The sequence below is a fragment of the Gymnodraco acuticeps genome, unplaced genomic scaffold (genome assembly GCF_902827175.1).
Source record: "Gymnodraco acuticeps unplaced genomic scaffold, fGymAcu1.1, whole genome shotgun sequence".
NCBI classification, from domain to species: Eukaryota; Metazoa; Chordata; class Actinopteri; order Perciformes; family Bathydraconidae; genus Gymnodraco; species Gymnodraco acuticeps.
This window is the reverse complement of record NW_022991386.1, coordinates 257,821-274,540: the sequence shown is the minus strand read 5'-3', so window position 1 is coordinate 274,540 and position 16,720 is coordinate 257,821. Positions and strand designations below refer to the sequence as shown.

Below are 16,720 nucleotides of genomic sequence, written 5' to 3'. Positions count from 1 at the left end.
TGGAACTTAAGTATTTTTGGAATTTACGGTATTTTTGGAACTTTAAGTATATTTGGAACTTTAAGTATTTTTGGAACTTTAAGTATGTTTGGAATTTAGGGTTTTTTGGAACTTTAAGTATATTTGGAACTTTAAGTATTTTTGGAATTTACGGTATTTTTGGAACTTTAAGTATTTTTGGAATTTACGGTATTTTTGGAACTTTAAGTATATTTGGAACTTTAAGTATGTTTGGAATTTAGGGTTTTTTGGAACTTTAAGTATATTTGGAACTTTAAGTATTTTTGGAATTTACGGTATTTTTGGAACTTTAAGTATTTTTGGAATTTACGGTATTTTTGGAACTTTAAGTATTTTTGGAACTTTAAGTATATTTGGAACTTTAAGTATTTTTGGAACTTTAAGTATGTTTGGAATTTAGGGTTTTTTGGAACTTTAAGTATATTTGGAACTTTAAGTATTTTTGGAATTTACGGTATTTTTGGAACTTTAAGTATATTTGGAACTTTAAGTATTTTTGGAATTTACGGTATTTTTGGAACTTTAAGTATTTTTGGAACTTTAAGTATTTTTGGAATTTACGGTATTTTTGGAACTTTAAGTATTTTTGGAATTTACTGTATTTTTGGACCTTTAAGTATTTTTGGATCTTGGGACCCTTTCCATACATTCTAAGACCTCATCAACACTTCAAGTTCTAACCGGTTGCCTTGACGACACACTTTACCTCACATTGACTATACACAGTATTGATTGTCCTTCCTCCTTATCTTCCAACCATTTGGACGCAGACTTGCATTTCCCCATAACGATGCTGTTTAACAACCGGCGCAAACGGACCTCCGCGCTATCAAGCAGTGAGCGCGCGATGTCCTGTTCAGATGACGTCAAACCCAACGGGATGCCATCAATAAACTTCACAGAATCACACTACACACCTACGCAATGATTACATTCAGGCAGACTGTAGAACACAACCTCTTTGGACCATTCATATACTTATTGAAAACAAGATACAAAATGTAAAACCTTGGAAAATGCCCGTTTAATACTTTTAATAGCCTTAATTTTCACTAAATTGATTTATGAACTTTTAATACTTTTTAAGACCCCGCAAACTGAATCTGTGATTTCAAGTAGAACATCTTTGGTAGCTTCAAGGAATAGTTTCATGTTTTGGGAAAATATGCTTCAGAGCTGCAACGGTCATTTTTAGTATTGAATAACCTGGAGAATATTTTCTGAATTAGTCGTTTGGTTTATAAAATGTAGCAAAATATGAATCCAAGTCTCTCAAAATAAATGCAAATGACGGATCAGTTTTTACACTTTTACTTTTGTACGGATTAAACAAACAACATACGACGTGTTGATAATGTTGATTTCGAGGCGTAGCTAGACGGACTTTCTTACCTTTGAGCAGGTGATCTATCTTCTAACTCCTAGCATTGAACCATACAAGCATGTTTCCCAAAATGTAAAACTACTCCATTCACCCGTGGGCATTACCAGCATTTTTGGTGTTTAAATAATACATTTTTGGGGGGAAATGTCATTTCTTAGTTTCCACTTGCTGCTGTAATATAGTGCATTTCAGTGTTTGATGCCCTAAAATCAATGTTGTTGCTAATCATCGACCTAACCAAGAGAGTGGAAAAGAATGAAAATAAACTAGCATTTAGGATACAGAATATTAGTCATGTTTTGTGTTTGTTCCCATTAAAAAGTAGAGCCTTTGTTAACAAACGGCATTAAAAGGGAAAACAACTCCAACATAAAAGGAATATTTAGTCATTTTGACCAGGAATGATTTTGGTAAAGTGAAATTGGGAAATAATGTTAATAAATCATTTTATAACCGTTTCTTTTTGTCCTCTTAAAGGTCCCATGTCATGGCCATTTCTACTGATCATAGTTCCATTGTTGAGGTCTACTAGAATAGATTTAAATTGTTCAATGTTCCAAACTCACATTGGTTTCTCACAGCATCTCTGTATAGTATGTGTATTCACTCTCTGTCCTACACGGCTTGTTGGAGCTCCTGCCCTCCCCTCCCTGTGAGCCCAGTGTGCTCTGATTGGTCAGGCTGCTGCGAGGAGCGGGCAGGTTTCCGGGTCGGCGATACAGCGAGAACAAGAGAAACTCATCCTGAGCACACACAAACACTCACAGCCGAAGTAAAGACAATAAGTGTGGCTTGATATTGAGAAAGAAAAAGGTTTATAGCGCTGTGAGAATGGGTCTGCGGAGAGCATTTCTCCGCCATCCCAACTAGTCTATTACCAGCGTTCAGGGAGCTCTATGCAAGTCAATGGACTCCCTGTTAGTTAGCCAAGGGATCCTGGTGTGTGAGGTGCTCCGAGGATTGGTCCATTTGAGCCAATCCGGTCATTTGTTGTTGATCTGGGTGTTCACACTTCACAGAACCCAGGAAGCAAACAATGGAAAAAGAGAAATCTCCAACGAGGCGTTCTGGGGCAGCAGACAGGTCTTCTCTGTGTTAGAGTTTTACTCGCTACAGGGTGTACTTTGAGGGTTTGTGACTCTGCAGACCGTTTACATGCAGAACAACCTTCATAACACAAGGGGACGGGTGATAACCGGAAAAGCATGACATGGGTGCTTTAAGAAATCGGAAAACTGTTTAGAAGGAGCATCACAAGGGCTTATAAATAGATGTTGGTTAATTTAAAACACATATCAGATTTGCACATTTGACCCAAACATATCGACGTGAACAGATAATACAGAACGTGAGATGCTGGAGGTGCAAACATGTCACAACATTCAAATGATAAATAACTAAAACTCACAGTAAACTCCCTGAGGTATAAGAATAAAGTGCAGCTACTTGTCCCCACAGTAGTGGCCTCAGTTCTTCTGAGGCAACTGACTCGGATCCTCTGCAAAGGGAAGAGCTGAAAAAAACACAGGTGTAAATAATATTAATAAAGTGAATGTATTATTTGTTTGTTTTAAACATACATGCAATACTTATTATTAGTTTGCCAGACAACAGACAAGCGTCTCATACAAATCACATCATGCAAAATAAGTTAAATAAACTTAAAAGGTGTTTTTTACTAATTTTATTACATTTCTGGACACTAAAACCTGATTTTAATTTAATATAGACCATTGTAGCCACATCTCTTTTACCATCATACTACTCAATGTACGCTTTATTTCCTTACATTTTGTTAACGTTACTGGCTCCTTCAATACTTTTATATTTTAACGTTTTTAGTAACGTATGTGTGCATTTCTATTCCATATGCAAGTGTACTCTTTGTCCCTTTGCCTATATCTGCAACATGTCCCTCAACACTGTAATGTCCCCGCCGCAGGACAGTTAAAGGGTTTCTGATTCGTCCAGATATTCACAGGAACACAGAACTAACTGATCCCTGTCTGTTTCAAGAGGCCTTTCTCTGAATACAGAAAGGACTTTGCTGACAAAGTAACACACTGCGGTCATTCTCTAATGGGTTTCACTTTGCACAAGTGGGCTATTAGTCCGACTGCAGTGAGAAGATTTGTGTTCGGGACTCTAAATTACATTGCATTGGCACTTTGAGGGACTGAAAGACTTTCATTTAAACAGATTGGGCTCTAAAGGGGCCTACACATCAAACTGACACCAAAGAACACGACTATTGCGTGGCCTCACGTCTCTGCGTCTTGGCCAACAGTCGCACTGGAACACACCGCATAGACTTCAGCCGACGGCCAAGAAGCACGTACGAACTGCGCATGCGTGAGTGGCAATAACTCCTTACCAGCAGGCGGCGGTAGTGTGTATTCGTCATTCAAAAGAGGCAACTACCGGAAGACAGACTGCGTGATAACCGAGAGAAGAAGAACAGACTGCGTGATATAAACAAACAACAAATAGCGTGTGCGTTCCATTTTCACTCAGCGAGAAGCTCACGGGGCTTTCCCGAACCTGTGTCGAGAGCTGGAGTTAAATGAAATCTCACATTTGCCTTCTTAATAGTTTGTGTGGGTCCCTCACTTCCGTTTTGCTTCTCATGCACTGATTCGCTAGCTGAACAGCCAATCAGAGTGATTTATTTGGCCGACGGCCTTTAGCCATGGATGTATAATAAGAACTGGATACAGCGTGGGAGGCGGGGCCTCATTCATTCCTATGAGAGTTGCTCATTGGCGCATGAAGACAAAATGGCCCAACTTTTGAGAGAGCGAAACGTCACGAAAGTATTCATATAATCATGTAATCCGTTCTTATTGTGCATCCATGGGTAAAGGTGAAACTCATGTAGTACTGAACACGTCACATGAACGTGCCGGGCGGCGCGGTCCCGTGGGTTGGATCCGCGTTCATAATGCCGAGGAAAATAACTCAGAATAACGTTATTAGCACATTTTACAACTTGAGGACCGAATGTTTTTAATAAGGGCTATACAAACGTTCATACTAAGTAGTTTATTTAGTTTAAAAATAGGGCCGGGACTTTAACGCGTTAATTAAGATTAATTAATTACACAAAAATTAACGCGTTAAAAAAATTAACGCATTTTAATCGCACTTATTTTTGCACCGCGGAACGTTTCTCACTGGATGAGTTTCAGGCGTACCGATTATACTGGAGCACCAACTAACGTTCATGACTTCAGACAACAACAAACCACAGTGAACAACAGTGGGAAATGTTGTTTTAAAAAACGGACGGATGGAAGCGTCGATAAGAGCACGGTTGTGTGCAAATTATGCAAAAAGGAATTCGCATATCACCGCAGCACATCAAGCCTCAAGTATCACCTCAATGCAAACATATAGCAGCTAGCGTGGAAGCTAGCGTGGACGTTAGCCTCTTTTATCGCGTTCACACCAAAAAGAGCCGGTACTAAAATTAGTTCATGAGAACCTTTTTACCCCCACGAAAGTCCCTGCTAGAGAGCAGAGAGCTGCTAGAGAGCAGGGACTTTCGTGCGGCTCTCTTGTGAGAAAAGAGCTATATTTCTGATTGGCTGGGCGGATTGCAAACCACGCCCCGTAAAACTCCCAAAAAGTTTTGTGAAGCCGCCATTTTATTATCCTCGCATTAGCATTATTAGCATTAGTTTTATTAGCATTAGCCCAGCGCAGAAACGCAGAGAGACTAACTTATGGCAACACAAAATAAAACATGGGAGCGGTGGAGATGAGGAGGTGTCGGCGTTCTGGCGATTTACTCGGAAGGCTTCAGTAGAAGCTGCTGGGACTCCCAGCAGCTTCTACTGAAGCCTTCCCCAACTCCGGGGACTTCCGGCCGGGGACTTTGGGCGGCAGTATACGCCGTGAAGTGGTTTGCGGCCTGCCAGTAAACCCAAAGCAGAAGAAGAAGAAGTGACGTCAGCGGCTTAATTTGCCTAATCCACCCCCAGGTTCAAAGAGTTCTCATGAACTAAGTTCTCATGAACCTTTGTGGGAAAAGTACTGCGGTGTGAATACGCCTAATGGTATACTAAAATCCATGTGAAAAAAAATTGCTTCTCACTGTTCTTAGGTCAAATATGTATATGCGATTAAAAATGCGATTAATTTCGATTAATTAATTACAAAGCCTCTAATTAATTAGATTAATTTTTTTAATCGAGTCCCGGCCCTAAAAACAATTATCCAACGATTTACAGACGTCTCTTTCCCAATGTTAGTCAATGGGAAAAAGTGTTTCCGGGCCCAGCGACTGATACGGAAGTGTAGTACCGCCGTTTGGCCACAACGAATATTTTCCTCAGAGTCCGGCGCACTTCCTGGGGGCTTGCCTTTAGCCGACGGCCTTTAGCCGGAAGGTGTCGGCGCGGCCGAAAAGACATGACGGGGAGGGACACACCAATCTGAGTAGGGCGACACGACGCTCATCGACGGCCAGACATCTATCGACGGTCGAAATTGGCTTGGTGTGTAAGGACCTTAAGGGGCAGCAGTAACATCACTAAAATACTCTGAACATGTACACATCCAGCAGGTACAGAGCAACATTAGCATTAAATCAGTCACATTTCGGTGCACTTGCAGAATGTAAGTCCAATTTTCACGTCTTCTTTTAGCCTCTACTTTGCCCTACACTGACTGTGTTCAGCAGCTAGTAAACATATTTGTCTTTCTGCTGTTCGGTGCAAAACAGCGAGCTTACAGTTCCATTTTAACCCGTACATTTTGAAGCTTTTACATGTCTGGTGGTGAAGTTGGTTTATTTCCTTCAGTAAGTAATATTTTTAGAAATTATTTTTTATTTTTAGAAATTATGATTTTTAAATTTGTCTTGTTGAATCATTAATTTGTTTTGTCACAGAGCTTGTTTTTTAGTAAGTAAAAAAGTAATACATTTTCACTTTGTTGAGGAAAACCAGGGTTATGATAACGTCCTGGGTTGGGAAACAGAAATACTTCAACACTGCTGAACACTATAACAACCAATAATATGAATGCAAAACTCAATCAGCTTGTGCAATACCAATTATGTGCATATATATATATATATATATATATATATATATACCGTTAATAACTGTGCAATATATATACCTGGCTGCTATATCTCAGAATTGTTACAGGATGTGTATTTTGTAAATTGTGTAATTTTTCTTTTGTATCTTTAATATGTTTTAAGCTTCTTGGTTAACATTAATCTTTGGCTCTTTTCTAGCTCTAACAAATGCAAATGTCCCCTCAGTGGGACGACTAAAGGAATTCTGATTCTGTCTCACTCACGGTTCTGAAACTGCTGCGCTGAATATCTGGTGAGGAGGATCCCAAATCCTTCAATGAGGGCGAGCAGAATCCCCCCCATCATGGCCGAGCCCACCATGGTCAACGGCCCACCTGCAGAGAAACACATTCAACAGCATGAGGTGTACAATAAGAATGAGTACATCACCTTGCTTCAACAGCAGCCACACGCGTAATGCCCCCAGACCAGAAAGGTCTCGTATGTTTTATACACGTAAAACACACACGAACATTAAACACTTGAAACAGCATACGTGGCCGAGATGTTCAAACCGTATACAGTCATATATGTTGCATCCTCCGTCTCCTCTGAGTTTTACATGATCCCAGATTTCATGACCTTATTTAGCAGCTAGCACACATGCTAATGCTAATGTGTACAACTGCTGGTGAAGACTTCAGCTGATAGAGATGGGCCTTTTTCCTGTAAACTAAATGAATAACACATTGTTTATTATAGATTATCTTAAAGGGCCCATGTCATGCTTTTCTGGTTATTACCCGTTCCCTTGTGTTATGAAGGTTGTTCTGCATGTAAACGGTCTGCAGAGTCACAAACCCTCAAAGTACACCCTGTAGCGAGTAAAACTAACACAGAAAAGACCTGTCTGTGCTGCCCCAGAACGCCTCGTTGGAGAGGTCTCTTTTTCTATTTGTTTCTGGTCATAGTGGCGTAACGCCGACCAAATGGACCAAATGGACCAATCTGCGGAGCTCCGCGCACACACACACACTCATTCAGCCTTATCTTTACTCCGCGGATCTTCGTACTCAGGCTGAGTTTCGCCGTCCCGCAGACCCCACGCAGCAACCAGGAAACGACACCAGTAACCCAGCTCACACTGTCCGCTCCTCGCAGCAGCGAGCCTCGCAACGTCCCGCCAACACGGCTCCCAGACCCCACGCAGCATTCTCATCTGTTTGTCATTACTGGTGTCATTTTCTGGTTGCTAACAAACGCCATTTTAAAACATAATCGCTGATGTTCCGCTGTAACGGTGGTGGACTCATCAGAACAGAGTGGGCGAGCTGACCAATCCGAGACCAGTGGGCTCACAGGGGGGGGGGGAGGAGCTCCAACAAGGCGTATAGGACAGAGAGTGAATACACATACTATACAGAGATGCTGTTTGAGAAACCAATGTGAGTTTGGAACATTGAACAATGTAAATCTATTCTAGTAGACCTCAACAATGGAACTATGATCAGTAGAAGTGGCCATGACATGGGACCTTTAACGTGTTGATGTGGTCAGATCATTTAGCTTTCTCTGAACTCCCTCTTACTGCGAGCGGCCAGGATGGCTCCGGTCAGCGCGCCGCTGGTTATCGAGTTCCACGGATCCTCTTTCCCTCTCAGACGAACCAAACCACAGTCGATGGTGGAGAAGAGACCCCCCCATACAGCAAAGCTACCTGAAAAACAACCAAAAAACACCCGGTTCAATGTATGTTTTTAGTTTTAGGACACAATGATATCAAACATGGTCTGTAGCATCCAAATATAACCAACTCTTTCACAGGTCTTCATTTAATACGCACGCATGCACCTGTCATTTAACTTCTATTGTAGTAATGTGAGCTTTTTATGTGTTTTTGTCTGGTTTAAAGTTTTCGACCCCGCCTGGTTCGTTTGTTAATGATTTCTACATTAAGTTTTTACTGTGTTGAGGGATATTTCTTTTTATCTAGATAATCTTTTAGTCTGGTTTTTTCTTTCATCATTTTCTAGAAGGTTAAAGGTCTTTGTTATTTTGCTCAAATATGTTTAAAACAGAGATGATATACAGTATTTTTTACACACAGGAACGTCAACCTGAGTCGAGCTGACAGCGTATTAAGTCTAGTTTATTAGTTATTTAAATCAGGGGCTGTTAAATTTCCAAAAAGATAAAAAAAATAGTGCGTACCAGGATTTCATAGAATATTGAATAAACAAGACAATAGACCTTAACTTATATTAAAGGTAAGAAATTCTTAACGCTAATATGTTTGCTTCAAGTTTATCAAAACTCCAAGAGCTACAGTTATAGAACATATTCATAAAAAAGACTTCCTCACCTCCAATCTGCGGAGCTCTGACTCTCACTGCGTTTGCACTTCCTCTCAGTCTGTGTCCGACACCCTGAAATATTAAAGCTATGTTTAATACCGCCTTTAAAACAACACAATGAGGCTCGTCATAATTGTTATTATGTTGTGGTGTACTCACAGCGGGGGCATTACGAAAGCCCTTGATGGCCTGGAACACCCCTCCTCCAATAGTGCCCATAGTGAAAGCCCCCCCACAGTCATCCACTACCCTCCAGGGACTGCATTAAGGAAGAGGGGGAGACAATGGAAGATACGATGAAGTATGTTATCGGATCAGCTGGAAAATGGGCTGTCTTTCTGAGAAACTCTTCAAATATAGCGATACATGGTTCTCACATGACGGCGACAAAGCTACAGAACACATGCATCGTAAACATACTAATAATGTATTATAACACTGTGCAATATATACATTTAAGGGACATTCCAGAATTGGAGGACAATTTAGACACCAATTTTTTGAAAAATGAACCTTTTATTTTATAATTGTATTAATGTATTTAGGAAAAACAGATAATAAACCATCAAATGTATATTTTCCAATGAAGAATTAACCCTGTTATTCTAATTATTGTAACGGGGTTGAAAATCAATGCTAATTTGAGCTTTAACCTCAGGAATTACTGCTAGATGTAATGCTACTTTCAAGGCAAGGACAAACTTGGATATCTAATGCAAGAAAGATAACTTTGAAATGAATATGCTTTATTCTGATAATATCAGTAACAGGTTAGAGTGGGTCAGAGTGCCACACTCTTTTAAAGGTCCCATGTCATGCTTTTCCGGTTATTACCCGTCCCCTTGTGTGTTATGAAGGTTGTTCTGGGATGGCGGAGAAATGCTCTCCGCAGACCCATTCTCACAGCGTTATAAACCTTTTTCTTATCAAGCCACACTTATTGTTTTTACTTCAGCTGTGAGTGTTTGTGTGTGCTCAGGATGAGTTTCGCTGACCCGGAAACCTGTCCGCTCCTCGCAGCAGCGGCGAGCAAAAATAAAGGAGAGGACTTAGTTTTGGTCGACCCATGGCACTAGCACATGGCTTGCTGATGTCACTTCCACTGTGTCATGTGACAAACAGTTGTTTCACTTCCTCTGCTCAATCTAAAAAGGTTTGGGTAACAGGGTTGAACGCATGTTGAGGGACACACCTTCTGTGCAAAATTACTGTTATTTAAAATATGTTTATGATTTAACAAATTGATTTGACCATTACAAGAGACATCAATAGAATAATACAAAAAAAAGTAAATAAAATCCCTATTTTAAATGTTATATTTGACATGCAAGTTGGTCACCAAGAAGCGGGGACAAGAGAAAAAAGCAATTTTAGGGGATGTTCGAGAGCTATTTGATCATTTAAATATTATTTTGAAACCACTTTTTCTATAACTTTATATACATTTTGTCTCAAGACAACACTTTAACTGCCAGCACCACCATTTGGTAGAGCACATTGTGTGTCTTGATATATTGTTATAAAAAAAGAAAGTGTAACTCCATCTGATTCAGCCAGCTCTACCCTTTGGTTGACATGTTATGCACAAAACAACCTCTAGATGTCACTGTGGTTCGAACAGAAAGCCCTTCAGCTAGCTTCCACTGAGGAAGTTGGCAATGCTAAAAATCACTGCTGAAGAAAATCACTCTTTTTGGTCAACTTTTGTAAGGTAACGATATCATTGTTGACATATGTTAGTGGCAGGGCACTGACTGAACACAATTAGATAACTTGATGCACAAAAAAAGTTTTAACAGGGGTGTAATTATTTTTTGGAAAATATGCTCAACCAATCGGTCGAATTGGCCTTTTATGGTAAGCTAGCAATATGACTTTTTCAGAGTTTCAGATGTTTTCCAATAAAATATGGTAAATAAATGGCTAGATTCCTGGTAATATTACTACATCTAGTACTGCCTTATGAGTCTCAGAGTGAAAGAGTGATAATAATTATTATAGCACCTTTTATGCATGGCATTCAGCCCCAAGTTGCACACAGATGAGCAAGTTAGGCCAACACAGGATATAGACATGTGCTGTTAGGCCAGTGGTTTCCTGTTAGGCCGATTCAGCAAATACAGTATGACGAGCAAGTCTTTTTTTATCATGAAAAACAATTTTTACAATTATAATGTATTATCTTTTATGAATATATCTGGTTGTATATATTGCTCATTTTCCATAAAAGAAACAAATGTATTTGAGTTTTTGTTTTATTTGAGTTTGATGCATACACATACTGTACTGTATATAATGATTGTTGAAAATGTACTTTTACCATAGAAGGCCAGCTCGACCAGTTGGTAGAGGCTCGTAAAAACAAAATTGTGTGGTCAGTCAACAACAAATAAATTGTTTGTGCTTATTTGTGGTCCATTTGATAAGAAAATGCAACAAAAAAATAGCTTTTTTCTTGGTCTGGCAGTTAAAGGGTTAACACAACAAGTGCATGTTTTAGCTTTTTGGGCATGGAGTATTAGATTTGTTATATATTCTGGAATGACCCTGAAACTAGTAATTCGAGTATTTACTATGTACAGCAAAAGGGGCATAGCAGGTAAAAGCAATGAGTAGCAGAAAGTGACATAAATAACATATTCAATTATTGAGACCTTGTAAAAAACCTTTGTTGTATTTATAAAACGGGAAGTTGTACCTGAGTAAATGCAGATATATATTTTATCTTTACTTGAGTCCTACACTCTGGTACTTTTAATTAAGTACAAGATCAAAATGTAGCTACAGTTTCTCTGTTTAACTGCCCACAGCTTGATCTATTTATACCCATTAGCCTCCACTAAGCTAACAGGCTAACACGCAGAGAGCCTCTAACAACATCTACAACCTGAATACAAGAAGACCAAACATTATCCGATGTTAAAACATTTAAATGAACATCGAAAACGACATGTATTTTAAAAATAAAACTAATCTCACCAGGGTTCACGAGCATACTCCTCCATATTTGTTGTCGTCAGGGAAACAACGGTGCTACGTCATCACTGCGCGCGCTGTTTGCTGTTGTGGGAAGTCTCCTCGAGATCACAGAGGCGATTTTATACGAAATAAAAGGTAATGTTTGACTTATTTCATCACTTTAACTCACAGTATACGTGTTTAGTGGTAGTGTATGTATAGGGTTATATATACGAAAACAACAGGTGTGTGTTGGTTTAACCTCCCAGTTTCTGCCTCACCAAGCGGGTCGCTTTTAAATGGAGAATGCATCCTTAATTTATAAATAAGACTTTGACCAAACCTGATAAGCGACACAAGCTAACATGTTAGATGGGGGGCTCACAGAGGTACGAAAGCATGCAGCATGGACCAGAACAAGAACCGTGCTGTATTTCTGTTGTTGCTCTCTTAGTGGCGTGTGCAAACCTTTTTCACTGGATGACCCAACTGTATGTTATTTTAATTCACTGTAATATTTACGTGCTATTCTTGTATATGTTTTTCTATGTGCATGTATATAGAGTCCTGCATTTACTTGGTCCCTTACAACATTATCTGCAACATAAAGCTTATTGTATTTCTTTCTGACATGTATATAGTTGACTTCATCTGCATTTCTTGCACATTGGTCTCGCACTATTTTGGGTTTCCACTCATGCTGCACCTATAAGCCTTCCGCATACATAAACAACGGGTTAATCAAAAAACAAGGGCACAAGAAATAAGATATTAATACAAATAAAGCTCTGTTGGTTTCATCATTTGGGGTATTTCGTTCAGGTGCACCCCTCTCATCTTCCTCCTCTCTTCAGATGCCTCTTCCTGCAGCGCTGCTCGCCCGCCTGGCAAAGAGAGGGATTGTCAAACCTTCAGACCAAGGTAAAACATTTTAGAAGAAACCATTTGGGAGTATTATCATTCATATATCTTTTTTATTTTTCAACTAACTTTTCTTCTCCATTTCCTCCAGAGGGAGATGAGGAGATTATTGCTGAAGATTACGACGACAACAACGTAGATTATGAATCCACCAGAGTGGAGAATCTGCCGACAAACTGGTACAAAGTGTTCGACCCTGCCTGGTACGTTTGTTAATGATTTCAACAATTTCCTATTGTTCATTAAAAAGCATTTACATATCTCGACATCTTTATGGCTGGTATTCTTTAAAGGTCCCCTATTATTCAAAATCCTCTTCTTCATGTCTCTTCTTCATCAACATGTGTCCCCTCTTCTTCATGTCTCTTCTACATCAACATGTGTCCCCTCTTCTTCATGTCTCTTCTACATCAACATGTGTCCCCTCTTCTTCATGTCTCTTCTACATCAACATGTGTCCCCTCTTCTTCATGTCTCTTCTAAATCAACATGTGTCCCCTCTTCTTCATGTCTCTTCTACATCAATATGTGTCCCCTCTTCTTCATGTCTCTTCTACATCAACATGTGTCCCCTCTTCTTCATGTCTCTTCTACATCAACATGTGTCCCCTCTTCTCCATGTCTCTTCTACATCAACATGTGTCCCCTCTTCTCCATGTCTCTTCTACATCAACATGTGTCCCCTCTTCTTCATGTCTCTTCTACATCAACATGTGTCCCCTCTTCTTCATGTCTCTTCTACATCAACATGTGTCCCCTCTTCTTCATGTCTCTTCTCCATCAACATGTGTCCCCTCTTCTTCATGTCTCTTCTACATCAACATGTGTCCCCTCTTCTTCATGTCTCTTCTACATCAACATGTGTCCCCTCTTCGTCATGTCTCTTCTACATCAACATGTGTCCCCTCTTCTTCATGTCTCTTCTACATCAACATGTGTCCCCACTTCTTCATGTCTCTTCTACATCAACATGTGTCCCCACTTCTTCATGTCTCTTCTACATCAACATGTGTCCCTCTTCTTCATGTCTCTTCTACATCAACATGTGTCCCCTCTTCTTCATGTCTCTTCTCCATCAACATGTGTCCCCTCTTCTTCATGTCTCTTCTCCATCAACATGTGTCCCCTCTTCTTCATGTCTCTTCTCCATCAACATGTGTCCCCTCTTCTTCATGTCTCTTCTACATCAACATGTGTCCCCACTCTTCTTCATGTCTCTTCTACATCAACATGTGTCCCCTCTTCTTCATGTGTCTTCTACATCAACATGTGTCCCCTCTTCTTCATGTCTCTTCTACATCAACATGTGTCCCCTCTTCTTCATGTCTCTTCTCCATCAACATGTGTCCCCTCTTCTTCATGTCTCTTCTACATCAACATGTGTCCCCTCTTCTTCATGTCTCTTCTACATCAACATGTGTCCCCTCTTCTTCATGTCTCTTCTACATCAACATGTGTCCCCACTTCTTCATGTCTCTTCTACATCAACATGTGTCCCCTCTTCTTCATGTCTCTTCTACATCAACATGTGTCCCCTCTTCTTCATGTCTCTTCTACATCAACATGTGTCCCCTCTTCTTCATGTCTCTTCTACATCAACATGTGTCCCCTCTTCTTCATGTCTCTTCTACATCAACATGTGTCCCCTCTTCTTCATGTCTCTTCTACATCAACATGTGTCCCCTCTTCTTCATGTCTCTTCTACATCAACAGGTGTCCCCTCTTCTTCATGTCTCTTCTACATCAACTTGTGTCCCCTCTTCTTCATGTCTCTTCTACATCAACATGTGTCCCCTCTTCTTCATGTCTCTTCTACATCAACATGTGTCCCCTCTTCTCCATGTCTCTTCTACATCAACATGTGTCCCCTCTTCTTCATGTCTCTTCTACATCAACATGTGTCCCCTCTTCTTCGTGTCTCTTCTTCATCAACATGTGTCCCCTCTTCTTCATGTCTCTTCTACATCAACTTGTGTCCCCTCTTCTTCATGTCTCTTCTACATCAACATGTGTCCCCTCTTCTTCATGTCTCTTCTTCATCAACATGTGTCCCCTCTTCTTCATGTCTCTTCTACATCAACTTGTGTCCCCTCTTCTTCATGTCTCTTCTACATCAACATGTGTCCCCTCTTCTTCATGTCTCTTCTTCATCAACATGTGTCCCCTCTTCTTCATGTCTCTTCTTCATCAACTTGTGTCCCCTCTTCTTCATGTCTCTTCTATATCAACTTGTGTCCCCTCTTCTTCATGTCTCTTCTACATCAACATGTGTCCCCTCTTCTTCATGTCTCTTCTACATCAACATGTGTCCCCTCTTCTTCATGTCTCTTCTACATCAACATGTGTCCCCTCTTCTTCATGTCTCTTCTACATCAACATGTGTCCCCTCTTCTTCATGTCTCTTCTACATCAACATGTGTCCCCTCTTCTTCATGTCTCTTCTACATCAACTTGTGTCCCCTCTTCTTCATGTCTCTTCTACATCAACATGTGTCCCCTCTTCTTCATGTCTCTTCTACATCAACATGTGTCCCCTCTTCTCCATGTCTCTTCTACATCAACATGTGTCCCCTCTTCTTCATGTCTCTTCTACATCAACATGTGTCCCTCTTCTTCATGTCTCTTCTTCATCAACATGTGTCCCCTCTTCTTCATGTCTCTTCTACATCAACTTGTGTCCCCTCTTCTTCATGTCTCTTCTACATCAACATGTGTCCCCTCTTCTTCATGTCTCTTCTACATCAACATGTGTCCCCTCTTCTTCATGTCTCTTCTTCATCAACATGTGTCCCCTCTTCTTCATGTCTCTTCTTCATCAACTTGTGTCCCCTCTTCTTCATGTCTCTTCTATATCAACTTGTGTCCCCTCTTCTTCATGTCTCTTCTACATCAACATGTGTCCCCTCTTCTTCATGTCTCTTCTACATCAACATGTGTCCCCTCTTCTCCATGTCTCTTCTACATCAACATGTGTCCCCTCTTCTTCATGTCTCTTCTACATCAACATGTGTCCCCTCTTCTTCATGTCTCTTCTTCATCAACATGTGTCCCCTCTTCTTCATGTCTCTTCTACATCAACTTGTGTCCCCTCTTCTTCATGTCTCTTCTACATCAACATGTGTCCCCTCTTCTTCATGTCTCTTCTACATCAACATGTGTCCCCTCTTCTCCATGTCTCTTCTACATCAACATGTGTCCCCTCTTCTTCATGTCTCTTCTTCATCAACATGTGTCCCCTCTTCTTCATGTCTCTTCTACATCAACATGTGTCCCCTCTTCTTCATGTCTCTTCTACATCAACATGTGTCCCCTCTTCTTCATGTCTCTTCTACATCAACATGTGTCCCCTCTTCTTCATGTCTCTTCTACATCAACATGTGTCCCCTCTTCTTCATGTCTCTTCTACATCAACATGTGTCCCCTCTGTGGAAAGAGACTCTGAAAGTTTCAGGAACAAAGATTCTCTCTCTTTTTGATCCATTTATATAAAAACCTGTCTGAAAATGAGCTGATCAGATTTTGGCCACTTTATGATGTCATAACGATGTGTTGGCTTGTGTAACCATTAGCCAATCAGCAACCAAGGTAAGCTATCTCTGCAAATTAACTAATTTAATTTGTTTTTACTTTACACCACAGTGGTCTTCCTTATTACTGGAACGCAGAGACCGATCTGGTGGCCTGGCTGTCTCCAAATGACCCAAATACATTGGTGACAAAAGCCGCCAAGAAAATAAGAGGTAAGGCATTTCAAATCCTTCAAACTATATAAAATAACCAAACACCTGATACATTTTACAGCACAATCAATAGTTTACTTTCCATCCTTTAAGTGCATTTTGTTTTGCAGGATTTTGATATAATATTAGTACTTCTTCCACCACTGGTTGTAAGTAGTAAAAGTAGCATTATTGCATTTTAAAAGTACTTTGTTACAAGTTAAAGTCCTGCATTCAAACTCGGGTGCTAGTGGATCCTCGCAGATGGGGGTGCTGCAGCCCCCTCAGCACCCCCCCTTCCCGCGTCCATGTAAAGTACCAAAAGTAAAAGTAC

General features: G+C 40.3%; 2 protein-coding genes across 3 annotated transcripts in view; one reads left to right on the top strand and one right to left on the bottom strand.

The window, feature by feature from the left end:
- Positions 1-2,504: 2,504 nt before the first annotated feature.
- Positions 2,505-11,848, bottom strand: timm17b (translocase of inner mitochondrial membrane 17 homolog B (yeast)). Of its 2 annotated transcripts, XM_034241332.1 has the most exons (6): positions 11,768-11,829; positions 8,948-9,047; positions 8,797-8,860; positions 8,023-8,151; positions 6,719-6,829; positions 2,505-2,918 (listed from the first exon to the last, which is right to left on the bottom strand). In XM_034241332.1, exons 1-6 carry the CDS (start codon positions 11,791-11,793, stop codon positions 2,872-2,874), a joined length of 477 nt encoding a protein of 158 aa, XP_034097223.1. In that variant the 5' UTR covers positions 11,794-11,829; the 3' UTR covers positions 2,505-2,871. The 2 variants fall into 2 exon arrangements, with proteins under 2 accessions (XP_034097223.1, XP_034097221.1); XM_034241330.1 differs by having other exon boundaries at positions 8,797-9,047; positions 11,768-11,848.
- The window catches only part of pqbp1 (polyglutamine binding protein 1), a 7,020-nt gene continuing 2,106 nt past the window's right edge, over positions 11,807-16,720 (top strand). Inside the window, exons 1-4 of the mRNA XM_034241329.1 lie at positions 11,807-11,902; positions 12,601-12,667; positions 12,759-12,870; positions 16,307-16,407. Of these exons, the coding sequence (XP_034097220.1) occupies positions 12,601-12,667; positions 12,759-12,870; positions 16,307-16,407 (280 nt within the window). The 5' untranslated portion in view covers positions 11,807-11,902. The remainder of the gene's footprint in view (positions 11,903-12,600; positions 12,668-12,758; positions 12,871-16,306; positions 16,408-16,720) is intronic.

Bases quoted from the DNA above. Each gene is read 5' to 3' on its own strand.
- timm17b (XM_034241330.1), bottom strand. From the start codon at position 11,793: ATGGAGGAGTATGCTCGTGAACCCTG. The intron at 9,048-11,767 runs GTGAGATTAGTT...TCCTTAATGCAG, and splicing joins GAGTATGCTCGTGAACCCTG to TCCCTGGAGGGTAGTGGATG. The intron at 6,830-8,022 runs GTAAGAGGGAGT...GTTTCTCTGCAG, and splicing joins AGCCATCCTGGCCGCTCGCA to GTGGGCCGTTGACCATGGTG.